The 14,439-nt window shown below is 48.8% G+C and overlaps 4 protein-coding genes across 7 annotated transcripts in view; 3 read left to right on the forward strand and 1 right to left on the reverse strand.

Annotated features, from left to right (window-relative positions):
- Positions 1-168: 168 nt before the first annotated feature.
- On the forward strand, positions 169-558 carry LOC123723971 (conserved oligomeric Golgi complex subunit 8). The gene has a single exon (XM_045689787.1). It carries the CDS (start codon positions 169-171, stop codon positions 496-498), a length of 330 nt encoding a protein of 109 aa, XP_045545743.1. The 3' UTR covers positions 499-558.
- LOC100195715 (conserved oligomeric Golgi complex subunit 8) lies at positions 184-3,559 on the forward strand. Its single transcript, XM_014127832.2, has 5 exons — positions 184-471; positions 581-648; positions 895-1,370; positions 2,429-2,597; positions 2,787-3,559. Exons 1-5 carry the CDS (start codon positions 425-427, stop codon positions 3,308-3,310), a joined length of 1,284 nt encoding a protein of 427 aa, XP_013983307.1. The 5' UTR covers positions 184-424; the 3' UTR covers positions 3,311-3,559.
- LOC106562814 (RNA-binding protein NOB1) lies at positions 3,560-13,401 on the reverse strand. The gene is made up of 9 exons (XM_014127831.2): positions 13,251-13,401; positions 12,690-12,822; positions 12,373-12,506; positions 11,074-11,145; positions 10,686-10,835; positions 4,931-5,182; positions 4,454-4,551; positions 4,164-4,308; positions 3,560-4,087 (listed from the first exon to the last, which is right to left on the reverse strand). Exons 1-9 carry the CDS (start codon positions 13,317-13,319, stop codon positions 3,824-3,826), a joined length of 1,317 nt encoding a protein of 438 aa, XP_013983306.1. The 5' UTR covers positions 13,320-13,401; the 3' UTR covers positions 3,560-3,823.
- A 12-nt stretch (positions 13,402-13,413) lies between these two features.
- Positions 13,414-14,439, forward strand: part of wdr59 (WD repeat domain 59) — a 98,153-nt gene continuing 97,127 nt past the window's right edge. For all 4 annotated transcript variants that reach the window (XM_045689783.1, XM_045689785.1, XM_045689786.1 and 1 more), the window contains exon 1: positions 13,414-13,513. In XM_045689783.1, the coding sequence (XP_045545739.1) occupies positions 13,460-13,513 (54 nt within the window). In that variant the 5' untranslated portion in view covers positions 13,414-13,459. The remainder of the gene's footprint in view (positions 13,514-14,439) is intronic.

Here is a 14,439-nt window from a genome sequence, read left to right on the forward strand (position 1 = left end):
AGACGGTAGAGTGTGATTCCCTGACCTCTACTGTAACGGTATTAAAGTTGTCAACACAGACGGCTCAGAGTGATTCCCTGAGCTCTACTGTAACGGTATTAAAGTTGTCAACACAGACGGCTCAGAGTGATTCCCTGACCTCTACTGTAACAGTATTAAAGTTGTCCTATGTGTCTTCTTCAGGGAATCGTCCACGAAGTGCGTCAGTCAGCTCAGCTCATGCTGAACCAGCTGTTGCAGCAGCTACGTAGCAACTCCCAACTTCCTGTGTGCCTGCGTGTGATTGGCTACCTGCGCAGGATCGACGTGTTCACGGAGGCGGAGCAACGGGTCAAGTTCCTGCAGGCGCGGGGCAGCTGGCAACGGGTCAAGTTCCTGCAGGCGCGGGGCAGCTGGCTCCGTTCCATCCTGTCCACGGTCCCCGATGATGACCCTTACTGCCACATCACCAAGACCATCGAGGCCTGTCGCGTGTGTAACCCGGCTTCAGTTATCTAGCATTGGAATGGTTGAATGAAGGACTGAGGAAACAGGACTGATGCCCCCTTTTATTCTCTGATATTTCCTTCCTCTGTTCCAGGTACACGTTTGACATCATCACCCAGTACAGAGCCATCTTCTCTGACGAGGACCCCCTGCTGTCTCCCGGTGACACAACACTTTATTTCATTTAAGGCTGAAATTATTTGATACGATTTACAATTTTCATAAAAATATGAAGATTATAAACACAACAAGAATTATCTAAAGATATATTACAAATATACAGTACATATGTTCTGGAAAAGCCAGTCAGTACTGTGGGTACGGTGCAGTACAGGTCAATAGTACAACTGAAATGGCAGGTCACTGTCTGGGCAGCGTTGTGATATACGGTAGTGTCTGTGTTGAAAGGTGGTCAGGACCAGGTGGTGAACGAAGGGGCCATCTTCCACGGCTGGGTGGTGCAGCAGGTATCCGAGTTCCTGGTGACTCTGGACCGAGACCTCCAGAGGGGGGTGGGCGGCCGCCTGGACTCCCTGCTGGGACAGTGCATGTACTTCGGCCAGCTGGCTCCGATGTTTCAGCGTGTGGCGGCCGATACCTTCCATAAAGCTGTAGAGGAAGCCATAGAGAGGTTCCAGGAGGACATGAACCTGTATACTCTGATCTCTCTCCCCTCTATGCTGGGTGGGGGCTCCATGCCAGGTACCCTCCAGACCACCAGTACCCAGCCATGTACCCTCCAGCCCCCTATGGCTCTGCTGGATTTCCCCCCTCTGGCCTGCTTCCTCAACAACATCCTGACGGCCTTCAACGACCTCAGGCTCTGTTGTCCCCTCGGTCTGGCCCAGCAGGTGACCAAGTACCTGGAGGACGCCCTGGTAAAGGTAACGAACGCCTGTATGTCTCTGCTAATGCTACGCTACGTCTGCTGCTAAAGTTATGATATTGACATGTCTAGGCTGTCCCATGTTCTCTCACGACGCGGTAGACGGGACGCTCTCTCACGACGCGGTAGTCGGGACGGCCTCTCACGACGCGGTAGACGGGACGGCCTCTCACGACGCGGTAGACGGGACGGCCTCTCACGACGCGGTAGACGGGACGGCCTCTCACGACGCGGTAGACGGGACGGCCTCTCACGACGTGGTAGACGGGACGGCCTCTCACGACGCGGTAGACGGGACGGCCTCTCACGACGCGGTAGACGGGACGGCGTCTCTCTAGACGCGGTAGACGGGACGGCCTCTCACGACGCGGTAGACGGGACGGCGTCTCACGACACGGTAGACGGGACGGCGTCTCTCTAGACGCGGTAGACGGGACGCTCTCTCACGACGCGGTAGATGGTTTGTTTAGACAGATCTTGGCTCATTTTACTCTCCCCAAATCCTAATCTTTAATTCACCCAAGATCACCGTCTTTGGGACATGGTTATCTAGTACAGTTGAAATGTTATGTATTCAGGGTTTATGGATGTACAGTATGTATGTGATGAACACATCTGTTTCCTGCAAGCCACTGTCTCTGACCATAGTAGAAGTTACCCTGATAGGATCAGGTCCTCCCTCACTCTCCCCAGGTCCCCCCTCCCTCAGACTCTCCCCCAGGTCCCCCCTCCCTCGGACTCTCCCCCAGGTCCCCCCTCCCTCGGACTCTCCCCCAGGCCCCCCCCTCCCTCGGACTCTCCCCCAGGTCCCCCCCTCCCTCGGACTCTCCCCCAGGTCCCCCCCTCCCTCGGACTCTCCCCCAGGTCCCCCCTCCCTCGGACTCTCCCCCAGGTCCCCCCCTCCCTCGGACTCTCCCCCAGGTGTCCCCCCTCCCTCGGACTCTCCCCCAGGTCCCCCCCTCCCTCGGACTCTCCCCCAGGTCCCCCCTCCCTCAGACTCAGACTATCGTTGAAACGTTAGGATATATTTCATGATTTCATGTCTCTCCTCACCAGGTCACCAAGTTGATCGTGGCGTTCCACCGGGCTGAAGAGACGGCCTTCAGCGACCGAGAGAAGGAGCTGTTTGTCCAATTCTGCTGTTCCTTCGCCGAGGACATGGTGCCTTTCCTCAACCGCTGTCTACATGTCCTGTTCCCTCCAGCACAGCTCTCTGTCATACTGGGTAAATACTCTGTCACGACTCATCACCTCTTCATTTCAACAGGTTATTGTACATCAGTTGGAATTTACATGATCTACCCACCAATGGTAAAAGACTAGAAGATGAACCAATCTTTCCCGAGAACATCCACAGTAACAACTTCCTATAATAATAATGTATGTGAAACATGTTTGTTTTTTTCTCCTCCAGGTGTCCCTCCGACTCAAATCCAGAAGTACAGCAGTCTGGGTTGTATTGATGTGAGTGTAGTCCTGGAGTCTCTGGGGTTTGTTCTTCCCAAGAGGGAGACGGTGACTCCGATGATCGAAGACCTCAGTGTTGAACTGGACGGTCTCACCACAGCTGATCCTCAACCGACACTTCCTGTTGACAACCCGGGACTTCCTGAACCAATAACAGGCCCGGAACCTATAGAGGATGATCCCATGGTCTCATCCACCATATCTACTGAGTTTGTGTCCGAGACAGGTCTGACCTCTGACCCTGAACTGGAAGCCATTTTGAATGACCCTAACCCTGTATTGGACAACCCAGAGAGACCAAGGGCTGACAGCCACCGTGAAGTACAGGAAGACCCTGAGTTGGAGGCCATATTGAATCCCCCAAAGCCTGTTCTGACCAGCCCAGAACATAACCCAGTCCCAGAGGTAAACCCAGAAGGAGACAGTGAGCCATCAGAGCCTGAGGTAAACCCGGAAGTAGCAGAGAGTTAACCCTCAGGAATATTGGCACGGTAGACTAACAATAACCTGGAATTAATGGTTTGAATCTGTTACTGTGCATTTTGACGAGTTAATTTTACAATTTACCCTTTCAGGAATGTTTCCAATGCTTTAGCTTTTATATCGTGCCATCTAATCTGGGTTTGACAATGTGGTAACTGAACTATGTAATATTATTAAAATAGTTTATTTTTCGGCTGTAAGATGGATCGTCGTTATTAAAATATATCCAAAACAGAATTATCTTGAACTGTGTTTTAATTAGGGGGCATGAAATGTGTCAGAGCAGGTTACAAACACAAGCCTAGAAAGTGCAAATACCTCGAGGCTTTTACAAACTTGGTAGTTGCTATATAAAACATTATTTGAACATGGAATTCATTAAGTTTACCTTTAAAAAAATAATAATAATTGTAATTTTATAGAAAACATCAGTATTAAATCCAGCTATTTTCACAGTTCAGTTTCTGGAATTCTCTTTAGTGGAAGACGGCTTCCGATTCTTTAACATTTCTTTTTGCGGGCAGCGTTGGGGTTGGCCCGCCTCCGTCCCCCTCCACCTGCTCCGTCTGTGATGTGCAGGTTGGCAGAGCGGCTGTAGATGTCGTGATCGGAGAAAGGTGAGCCGCCCCCGGCCAGGAAGTCTGGGTTAAAGACGTCCGTCTTTTGGCGGGCCTTACGGGACACACGCTGCTGGGGGAAACGCTGGTCCTCCACCAGGTGGGGGTTGCTGGCGTGTTTACCCCCTTGTGGCAGGGGCAGGGAGTACTACGGGGAACAGAGAGCAAGATGAGTTTCCTACCACAGTATGATGTGGGGTCTGGTACCATATTCATCCACTTACCCTCTTCCCTTTGGGGTTGAGCACTTTGGGGTTCTTTGAGAAATGCATCTGAATGCTTCCGTCCTCGCTGACCGTCACTGCTACCTTCTTCAGCGTTCTGTTGCCGCAGTGTTGACAGAAAACCTTGGTCATGTTGGTAGTGGTCCTACAACAAATAGAAAAGGTCAAACTATCCGTTTAATTAAGTTTCTTAAAGACCAAGGTAGAGTACAAGTTGTCTAATTACTAAAAAACTGGTCCTCGTGACATCAACGGGTGTTTTTTATTTACTACTAAAAGGAGGTACTCACTTGAAACAGGCGTGGCATCGTAGCATGTAATTCCTGGCCTGTTTGATGAGCATCCCGTTCACAGAGAGGACGTGGAGCCCGATCTGAATCAGGACGTTCTGTTGGAACAAACCCAGTTTACCTTCTGAATGTGAATCCTAAAAATGGGTCTCAACAGAATTTAATCAACTTTAAAAAAGATCAACTATTACCACTCAGGGACAGTTTTACACACACAAAAAAATAAATGCATGAAATGAAATGTATGCATTCACTACTGTAAGTCGCTCTGGATAAGAGCGTCTGCTAAATGACTAAAATGTAAACAAAGATGAGTTTGCCGACCTATTCAAGTTCATTTAACCCGACTCTTTAAATGTTAAGTCCCAAACGGCAACCCAATTCCCTATATAGTGTACTACTTACGCACTACCTATGGGTCCCTGGTTAGAAGTAGTGCACTATCAATGGAATAGGGGTCCGTTTGGGGCTCAGTACCTGCATAGCGAAGTCGGTGGTGAGACACGACACTTTAACGTCCGCGGGCGACGCCCAGATCCCCGTCTCCATCTGGACCTGTTTAATGTTGCTAGGGGTGATCCAACAACCGCCATCTTCTTCCTCCTCCTCCGACCCACTGCCGTGCTCCTCTGAATGATTCTTTGAGTGTTTGTGTTCCTCTGATCCGATCCCGGTCTCAGGTCCCGTGTGGACGGTGTCTGCTGCTCCACTGTCCGATATTGAGAGGTTCTGCAGGTAAATAACGAGAACCACATCAATTCATCAGCACCGACATTGACTCAGAGAGAGAGAGAGGTGATTCAGAGAGAGAGAGAGAGAGAGAGAGAGAGGTGATTCAGAGAGAGAGAGAGAGGTGATTCAGAGAGAGAGGTGATTCAGAGAGAGGGAGGGAGGGGTGATTCAGAGAGAGGGAGGTGATTCAGAGAGAGAGAGGGAGGTGATTCAGAGAGAGAGAGGGAGGTGATTCAGAGAGAGAGGTGATTCAGAGAGGGAGGTGATTCAGAGAGGGAGGTGATTCAGAGAGGGAGAGGGAGGTGATTCAGAGAGGGAGGTGATTCAGAGAGGGAGAGAGGGAGGTGATTCAGAGAGAGAGGTGATTCAGAGAGAGAGGTGATTCAGAGAGAGAGGTGATTCAGAGAGAGAGAGAAAGGTGATTCAGAGAGAGAGAGAGAAAGGTGATTCATTGTGAATCCATCTTTGACGACGGTGTGTCAATCTGTCCAAATGTTTGAACGTTTCCATCACATGGTTCAATTCCTCAACAACTGCAGTAGGACAGAAACCATGACGACAGGTTGCTCAGAGGACACTACTGCGGTAGGACAGGAAACTCTGACGACATGTTGCTCAGAGGACACAACTGCAGTAGGACAGGAAACCCTGACGACATGTTGCTCAGAGGACACTACTGCAGTAGGACAGAGGAACCCTGACGACATGTTGCTAGTCTGTGTTCTACTCCCCAGAGGTAGTCTGTGTTCTACTCCCCAGCAGGTCAGAGGTAGTCTGTGTTCTACTCCCCAGCAGGTCAGAGGTAGTCTGTGTTCTACTCCCCAGCAGGTCAGAGGTAGTCTGTGTTCTACTCCCCAGCAGGTCAGAGGTAGTCTGTGTTCTACTCCCCAGTGGTAGTCTGTGTTCTACTCCCCAGCAGGTCAGTGGTAGTCTGTGTTCTACTCCCCAGCAGGTCAAAGGTAGTCTGTGTTCTACTCCCCAGCAGGTCAGAGGTAGTCTGTGTTCTACTCCCCAGCAGGTCAGAGGTAGTCTGTGTTCTACTCCCCAGTGGTAGTCTGTGTTCTACTCCCCAGTGGTAGTCTGTGTTCTACTCCCCAGTGGTAGTCTGTGTTCTACTCCCCAGTGGTAGTCTGTGTTCTACTCCCCAGCAGGTCAGAGGTAGTCTGTGTTCTACTCCCCAGTGGTAGTCTGTGTTCTACTCCCCAGCAGGTCAGAGGTAGTCTGTGTTCTACTCCCCAGTGGTAGTCTGTGTTCTACTCCCCAGCAGGTCAGTGGTATTCTGTGTTCTACTCCCCAGCAGGTCAGAGGTAGTCTGTGTTCTACTCCCCAGCAGGTCAAAGGTAGTCTGTGTTCTACTCCCCAGCAGGTCAGAGGTAGTCTGTGTTCTACTCCCCAGTGGTAGTCTGTGTTCTACTCCCCAGCAGGTCAGTGGTAGTCTGTGTTCTACTCCCCAGCAGGTCAGAGGTAGTCTGTGTTCTACTCCCCAGCAGGTCAAAGGTAGTCTGTGTTCTACTCCCCAGCAGGTCAAAGGTAGTCTGTGTTCTACTCCCCAGCAGGTCAGAGGTAGTCTTGTGTTCTACTCCCCACTAGATCAGAGGTAGTCTTGTGTTCTACTCCCCAGCAGGTCAGAGGTAGTCTGTGTTCTACTCCCCAGTGGTAGTCTGTGTTCTACTCCCTAGCAGGTCAGAGGTAGTCTGTGTTCTACTCCCCAGCAGGTCAAAGGTAGTCTGTGTTCTACTCCCCAGTGGTAGTCTGTGTTCTACTCCCCAGTGGTAGTCTGTGTTCTACTCCCCAGTGGTAGTCTGTGTTCTACTCCCCAGTGGTAGTCTGTGTTCTACTCCCCAGTGGTAGTCTGTGTTCTACTCCCCAGTGGTAGTCTGTGTTCTACTCCCAGCAGGTCAGTGGTAGTCTGTGTTCTACACCCCAGCAGGTCAAAGGTAGTCTGTGTTCTACTCCCCAGCAGGTCAGAGGTAGTCTTGTGTTCTACTCCCCAGCAGGTCAGTGGTAGTCTTGTGTTCTACTCCCCAGCAGGTCAGAGGTAGTCTGTGTTCTACTCCCCAGTGGTAGTCTGTGTTCTACTCCCTAGCAGGTCAGAGGTAGTCTGTGTTCTACTCCCCAGCAGGTCAAAGGTAGTCTGTGTTCTACTCCCCAGCAGGTCAGAGGTAGTCTGTGTTCTACTCCCCACTAGATCAGAGGTAGTCTTGTGTTCTACTCCCCAGCAGGTCAGTGGTAGTCTGTGTTCTACTCCCCAGCAGGTCAGAGGTAGTCTGTGTTCTACTCCCCAGCAGGTCAGAGGTAGTCTTGTGTTCTACTCCCCAGCAGGTCAGTGGTAGTCTTGTGTTCTACTCCCCAGCAGGTCAGAGGTAGTCTGTGTTCTACTCCCCAGTGGTAGTCTGTGTTCTACTCCCCAGCAGGTCAAAGGTAGTCTGTGTTCTACTCCCCAGCAGGTCAGAGGTAGTCTTGTGTTCTACTCCCCAGCAGGTCAGTGGTAGTCTTGTGTTCTACTCCCCAGCAGGTCAGAGGTAGTCTGTGTTCTACTCCCCAGTGGTAGTCTGTGTTCTACTCCCTAGCAGGTCAGAGGTAGTCTGTGTTCTACTCCCCAGCAGGTCAAAGGTAGTCTGTGTTCTACTCCCCAGTGGTAGTCTGTGTTCTACTCCCCAGTGGTAGTCTGTGTTCTACTCCCCAGTGGTAGTCTGTGTTCTACTCCCCAGTGGTAGTCTGTGTTCTACTCCCCAGTGGTAGTCTGTGTTCTACTCCCCAGTGGTAGTCTGTGTTCTACTCCCCAGCAGGTCAGTGGTAGTCTGTGTTCTACTCCCCAGCAGGTCAAAGGTAGTCTGTGTTCTACTCCCCAGCAGGTCAGAGGTAGTCTGTGTTCTACTCCCCAGCAGGTCAGAGGTAGTCTGTGTTCTACTCCCCAGCAGGTCAGTGGTAGTCTTGTGTTCTACTCCCCAGCAGGTCAGAGGTAGTCTGTGTTCTACTCCCCAGTGGTAGTCTGTGTTCTACTCCCCAGCAGGTCAAAGGTAGTCTGTGTTCTACTCCCCAGCAGGTCAGAGGTAGTCTGTGTTCTACTCCCCAGCAGGTCAGAGGTAGTCTTGTGTTCTACTCCCCACTAGATCAGAGGTAGTCTTGTGTTCTACTCCCCAGCAGGTCAGTGGTAGTCTTGTGTTCTACTCCCCAGCAGGTCAGAGGTAGTCTGTGTTCTACTCCCCAGTGGTAGTCTGTGTTCTACTCCCTAGCAGGTCAGAGGTAGTCTGTGTTCTACTCCCCAGCAGGTCAAAGGTAGTCTGTGTTCTACTCCCCAGTGGTAGTCTGTGTTCTACTCCCCAGTGGTAGTCTGTGTTCTACTCCCCAGTGGTAGTCTGTGTTCTACTCCCCAGTGGTAGTCTGTGTTCTACTCCCCAGCAGGTCAGTGGTAGTCTGTGTTCTACTCCCCAGCAGGTCAAAGGTAGTCTGTGTTCTACTCCCCAGCAGGTCAGAGGTAGTCTTGTGTTCTACTCCCCAGCAGGTCAGTGGTAGTCTTGTGTTCTACTCCCCAGTGGTAGTCTGTGTTCTACTCCCCAGCAGGTCAGAGGTAGTCTTGTGTTCTACTCCCCAGCAGGTCAGAGGTAGTCTGTGTTCTACTCCCCAGTGGTAGTCTGTGTTCTACTCCCTAGCAGGTCAGAGGTAGTCTGTGTTCTACTCCCCAGCAGGTCAAAGGTAGTCTGTGTTCTACTCCCCAGCAGGTCAGAGGTAGTCTGTGTTCTACTCCCCAGCAGGTCAGAGGTAGTCTGTGTTCTACTCCCCAGCAGGTCAGAGGTAGTCTGTGTTCTACTCCCCAGTGGTAGTCTGTGTTCTACTCCCCAGCAGGTCAGTGGTAGTCTGTGTTCTACTCCCCAGCAGGTCAGTGGTATTCTGTGTTCTACTCCCCAGCAGGTCAGAGGTAGTCTGTGTTCTACTCCCCAGCAGGTCAAAGGTAGTCTGTGTTCTACTCCCCAGCAGGTCAGAGGTAGTCTGTGTTCTACTCCCCAGCAGGTCAGAGGTAGTCTGTGTTCTACTCCCCAGTGGTAGTCTGTGTTCTACTCCCCAGCAGGTCAGTGGTAGTCTGTGTTCTACTCCCCAGCAGGTCAGAGGTAGTCTGTGTTCTACTCCCCACTAGATCAGAGGTAGTCTTGTGTTCTACTCCCCAGCAGGTCAGTGGTAGTCTTGTGTTCTACTCCCCAGCAGGTCAGAGGTAGTCTGTGTTCTACTCCCCAGCAGGTCAGAGGTAGTCTGTGTTCTACTCCCCAGTGGTAGTCTGTGTTCTACTCCCCAGCAGGTCAGTGGTATTCTCTGTTCTACTCCCCGGCAGGTCAGAGGTATTCTCTGTTCTACTCCCCGGCAGGTCAGAGGTAGTCTGTGTTCTACTCCCCAGCAGGTCAGTGGTATTCTGTGTTCTACTCCCCGGCAGGTCTGAGGTAGTCTGTGTTCTACTCCCCGGCAGGTCAGTGGTAGTCTGTGTTCTACTCCCCAGAGGTAGTCTGTGTTCTACTCCCCAGTGGTAGTCTGTGTTCTACTCCCCAGTGGTAGTCTGTGTTCTACTCCCCGGCAGGTCAGTGGTATTCTGTGTTCTACTCCCCAGCAGGTCAGAGGTAGTCTGTGTTCTACTCCCCAGAGGTAGTCTGTGTTCTACTCCCCAGTGGTAGTCTGTGTTCTACTCCCCAGTGGTAGTCTGTGTTCTACTCCCCAGTGGTAGTCTGTGTTCTACTCCCCAGTGGTAGTCTGTGTTCTACTCCCCAGTGGTAGTCTGTGTTCTACTCCCCAGTGGTAGTCTGTGTTCTACTCCCCAGTGGTAGTCTGTGTTCTACTCCCCAGTGGTAGTCTGTGTTCTACTCCCCAGTGGTAGTCTGTGTTCTACTCCCCAGTGGTAGTCTGTGTTCTACTCCCCAGTGGTAGTCTGTGTTCTACTCCCCGGCAGGTCTGAGGTAGTCTGTGTTCTACTCCCCGGCAGGTCAGTGGTAGTCTGTGTTCTACTCCCCAGAGGTAGTCTGTGTTCTACTCCCCAGTGGTAGTCTGTGTTCTACTCCCCAGTGGTAGTCTGTGTTCTACTCCCCGGCAGGTCAGTGGTATTCTGTGTTCTACTCCCCAGCAGGTCAGAGGTAGTCTGTGTTCTACTCCCCAGAGGTAGTCTGTGTTCTACTCCCCAGTGGTAGTCTGTGTTCTACTCCCCAGTGGTAGTCTGTGTTCTACTCCCCAGTGGTAGTCTGTGTTCTACTCCCCAGTGGTAGTCTGTGTTCTACTCCCCAGTGGTAGTCTGTGTTCTACTCCCCAGTGGTAGTCTGTGTTCTACTCCCCAGTGGTAGTCTGTGTTCTACTCCCCAGTGGTAGTCTGTGTTCTACTCCCCAGTGGTAGTCTGTGTTCTACTCCCCAGTGGTAGTCTGTGTTCTACTCCCCAGTGGTAGTCTGTGTTCTACTCCCCGGCAGGTCAGTGGTAGTCTGTGTTCTACTCCCCGGCAGGTCAGTGGTAGTCTGTGTTCTACTCACCACTAGTTCCAGCAGGTCAGTGTCGAAGCAGGGCAGAGGATTCCTCCAGAACTGGAAGCTGTTGTACTCTCCGATCTCTGGAGGGTTATAGCTGTGCTGTGTCTGTGCTGCTGGCGTCTGTCTGCCACTGAACAGCCCATCAGCCGGTCTCTGGACCACGGAGGATAGAGAGGAGAACTCTTAACTATTATTCTAGATGTTAAGAGAAGTGGTTGATTTGTACTAATGATCATCCCACATGGTTCCCCTCATTCACATGGTTATTCTAGAGGTTTGCCCCTTTTTTTAGGTTGTTCATTTACTTAGGTCTCACATCTCAACATGGATACGGATCAGTATTATTATGGTTAACAACAGAGTTGATTTCATGTCATTGTTTGGACTGTACCTTTGAGGGAAAGTGGAACCCTGCCACGCCAACGGGAGCCTCTGGATGTCTCCGAGTACTGCATACCTGGACCTGAGGACAGACGACATGTCAATGCTGTGATGTGGACCCATTGAAACACTTACATCAAATCAAAGTTTAACATTGTGTTTACTTGATAGCTACCTACACAAATAGCGAGCTAGAACAAAGTGTTTAATAAGATAAACATTCATAATTTTTTTTTAAATGTAATACAAATAAAAGTTGTCCAGTAGGCATCTACAGAGAGAGCTAAGAGCTGTGTCGTCGGTCATTTGTCACGTGCGCCGAATACTGAAATGCTGAATACAACAGGTGTAGACCTCACAGTGAAATGCTGAATACAACAGGTGTAGACCTCACAGTGAAATGCTGAATACAACAGGTGTAGACCTCACAGTGAAATGCTGAATACAACAGGCGTAGTAGACCTTACAGTGAAATGCTGAATACAACAGGTGTAGACATCACAGTGAAATGCTGAATACAACAGGTGTAGACCTCACAGTGAAATGCTGAATACAACAGGTGTAGACCTCACAGTGAAATGCTGAATACAACAGGTGTAGACCTCACAGTGAAATGCTGAATACAACAGGTGTAGACCTTACAGTGAAATGCTTACTTACAGGCTCTAACCAATAGTGGAAAAAAGGTTTTAGGTGAACAATAGGTAGGTAAAGAAATAAAAACAACAGTAAAAAGACAGAACAGCCTATGGGGGGGTAATGTAAATAATCCAGGTAGCCAGGCTGCCAGACCTACTCAGGGTTCTGTGGGTTAACTAGTCCCTTTCACTGGTTGTGCCCCACATGGCAGCCTATTCCCTATATAGTGCACTACTTTAGACCAGAGCCCTATGGAACCCTATTCCCTATATAGTGCACTACTTTAGACCAGAGCCCTATGGCACCCCATTCCCTATATAGTGCACTACTTTAGACCAGAGCCCTATGGCACCCCATTCCCTATATAGTGCACTACTTTAGACCGGAGCCCTATGGCACCCCATTCCCTATATAGTGCACTACTTTAGACCAGAACCCTATGGAACCCTATTCCCTATATAGTGCACAACTTTAGACCAGAGCCCTATGGCACCCTATTCCCTACATAGTGCACTACTTTAGACCAGAGCCCTATTCCCTATATAGTGTACTACTTTAGACCAGAGCCCTATTCCCTATATAGTGTACTACTTTAGACCAGAACCCTATATAGTGCAGAAAGGGAAATAGGGTTCCATTTGGGGTCACATCTCATTGTTCACCGTCTTACCTTGACCTCAGGTTCTTTCTTCAGGTGGTCAGTCCCAACGTTTTCTCTCTCCAACTGGTATGTCAGAGCCAACACCTTGATGTCTGTGGCAGATAGGCTGGGGTAGTCTCCAGTCTTCTTGGAGAACTCAGTCACTCAACACAGACCACCACAATACTCAGTACCAGCATCACAAAACTGGAAATATGTTTATTACCATCAACAACTATAGAAGTGATGTTGGAGAGGAAGTGTCTACAAAAAAAAAAATATCCACTACAACAAATCAAACAAACAGAAACTGATCAAAAAGTGTAATTTTAAAAATCCTTAGCTACCTAATCTGATGTCCTCTGGGTACGGCTCTCTGAAGTTCAGTTGATATGGTAGGAATGACAGACTTCTCCGGGTTGCCTTGTCTCTAATTTCCTCTACTACATCCTTCAGGGTGTAGATATTCTTACCGATTTCCTACAAAATAAAATGTTTTATTTTTTTTATTTTGTATTACAAGCTGAGTGTTTGATGTGAGGTCTGGATAGCTTGTTAACGTGGTTCATCCTGTTTAAATGGCCACATCAACGTCATGTAGCTGCCTATATTATAATTTATACATTGCTATATATATATATATATATATATAATTTTGTAGGAAATAGATATTCTTACCGATTTCATATATATATATATATATATATATATATACAGCAATGTATAAATGATAATATAGGCAGCTACATGATGTTGATGTGGCCATATAAACAGGATGAACCACGTTAAGTAGTTATCCAGACCTCACATCAAACACTCAGCTTGTAATAAAAAGTTACTCACATTAAATACTTCTGATCCTGGAGGGGAACATCACTACTGATGTGTAACACGGTTTAAACCCTCACCTGAAGAGCTGCTTTCTTCAAAAATCCTCCTGCGTCTACGACAACATGTTCCACCATGGTAGCCGCCATCTTGGATAGCTACCTTCCTGCAGCGTCACCGACCAATCACAAGACACGGAGGAGTTCTCGCGTTGTCCGTGATTTGAGGGAACAGGACGTCGTGTGACGTCTTGTTGACGTTGGACGTTTGTTGTCGCCGTAAGAGGAAGATGGCGGCTCGCTGGAGCAGTGAGAATGTGGTGGTGGAGCTGCGAGATGCTCAGGTACTCGAGTTAAACAGGGTTTAAATCAACAGTTGTTGACATGTAGCTAACTAATGCGCAATGCGTTGCCAAATATATGTATAACTTTCTCCTTCTGTCTGTGGTGTTGTCATACTGTTCCTAGTGGGGGGGAAAAAGTGGGAGCTGTTATCTTTCTGAGAAGTCGGGAAGAGTAACCTGGAAGTGGCACAGTTAAAGGATGTCACACTCAGTCGCAGGGTTGTTGGAAGTTTTGTTTCAACAGGTCAAATGCACCAGAGTACAGACATCCAAGTGTACAAGACATTGTTCCATGCACAAGTTGTCGCAGCAATATTTAGCATGAAAACAAATACAAACAAAACGTCCCAGCTTAAACTGTCCCTGTGCATAATGTTCACATGATCTTCATTGACTTGTAAACTAACCATACATATTACTTAATAGTAATTTTTGGTCACAGGTCCAGGAATGGCTGAAGAATTGCAACATTTACCTGGAGCTAAATCTGCAGATAGCACTGCTGGGTGATTTGAAAAGTCATAGTCAATCGATCAATAGCATAATTATACATTTAGCAAAAAAAATGTAACTTTAATTTACAATCCTGTAGAAACTATAAGAATAGAAAGTTTCAGAACTTTTGTGAAGCATCACAGCACACTTGAAAAATATCTGGCAAATAGAAATCCAATATGGATTGTGATAAGAGATAGATGGGAGGCGTTGAATGGAGCTGAAGGGTGGGACTCATAACAACAAGATAACTCATGTCAAATATACTGTGTCTGTAAAATGTATAGAGGTTCAGAACTTTAGTGAAACAGCAAAGTTAAAAATATATGACATAGAAATCAAACCAGACAGACATCAGTAATAGATGGGAGAGGTTGGGGCTAGAGGAAGGACAGGAGTAAAAACAAACAGAATACAACTATTGTAAAATA

Source organism: Salmo salar, chromosome ssa11 (genome assembly GCF_905237065.1).
Source record: "Salmo salar chromosome ssa11, Ssal_v3.1, whole genome shotgun sequence".
In the NCBI taxonomy this organism is placed as follows: Eukaryota; Metazoa; Chordata; class Actinopteri; order Salmoniformes; family Salmonidae; genus Salmo; species Salmo salar.

What these genes read in the sequence shown, in the direction of transcription:
- LOC123723971 (XM_045689787.1), top strand. Translation starts at nt 169, where the DNA reads ATGTGTCTTCTTCAGGGAATCGTCCACGAAGTGCGTCAGTCAGCTCAG.
- LOC100195715 (XM_014127832.2), top strand. Translation starts at nt 425, where the DNA reads ATGATGACCCTTACTGCCACATCACCAAGACCATCGAGGCCTGTCGC. An exon ending in GGACCCCCTGCTGTCTCCCG is followed by an intron (nt 649 to 894) that starts GTGACACAACAC and finishes CTGTGTTGAAAG; the next exon opens with GTGGTCAGGACCAGGTGGTG. An exon ending in ACAGCTCTCTGTCATACTGG is followed by an intron (nt 2,598 to 2,786) that starts GTAAATACTCTG and finishes TTTCTCCTCCAG; the next exon opens with GTGTCCCTCCGACTCAAATC.
- LOC106562814 (XM_014127831.2), bottom strand. Translation starts at nt 13,319, where the DNA reads ATGGCGGCTACCATGGTGGAACATGTTGTCGTAGACGCAGGAGGATTT. An exon ending in GGTTCCACTTTCCCTCAAAG is followed by an intron (nt 10,836 to 11,073) that starts GTACAGTCCAAA and finishes TCCGTGGTCCAG; the next exon opens with AGACCGGCTGATGGGCTGTT. An exon ending in CTGACCTGCTGGAACTAGTG is followed by an intron (nt 5,183 to 10,685) that starts GTGAGTAGAACA and finishes ATTTACCTGCAG; the next exon opens with AACCTCTCAATATCGGACAG.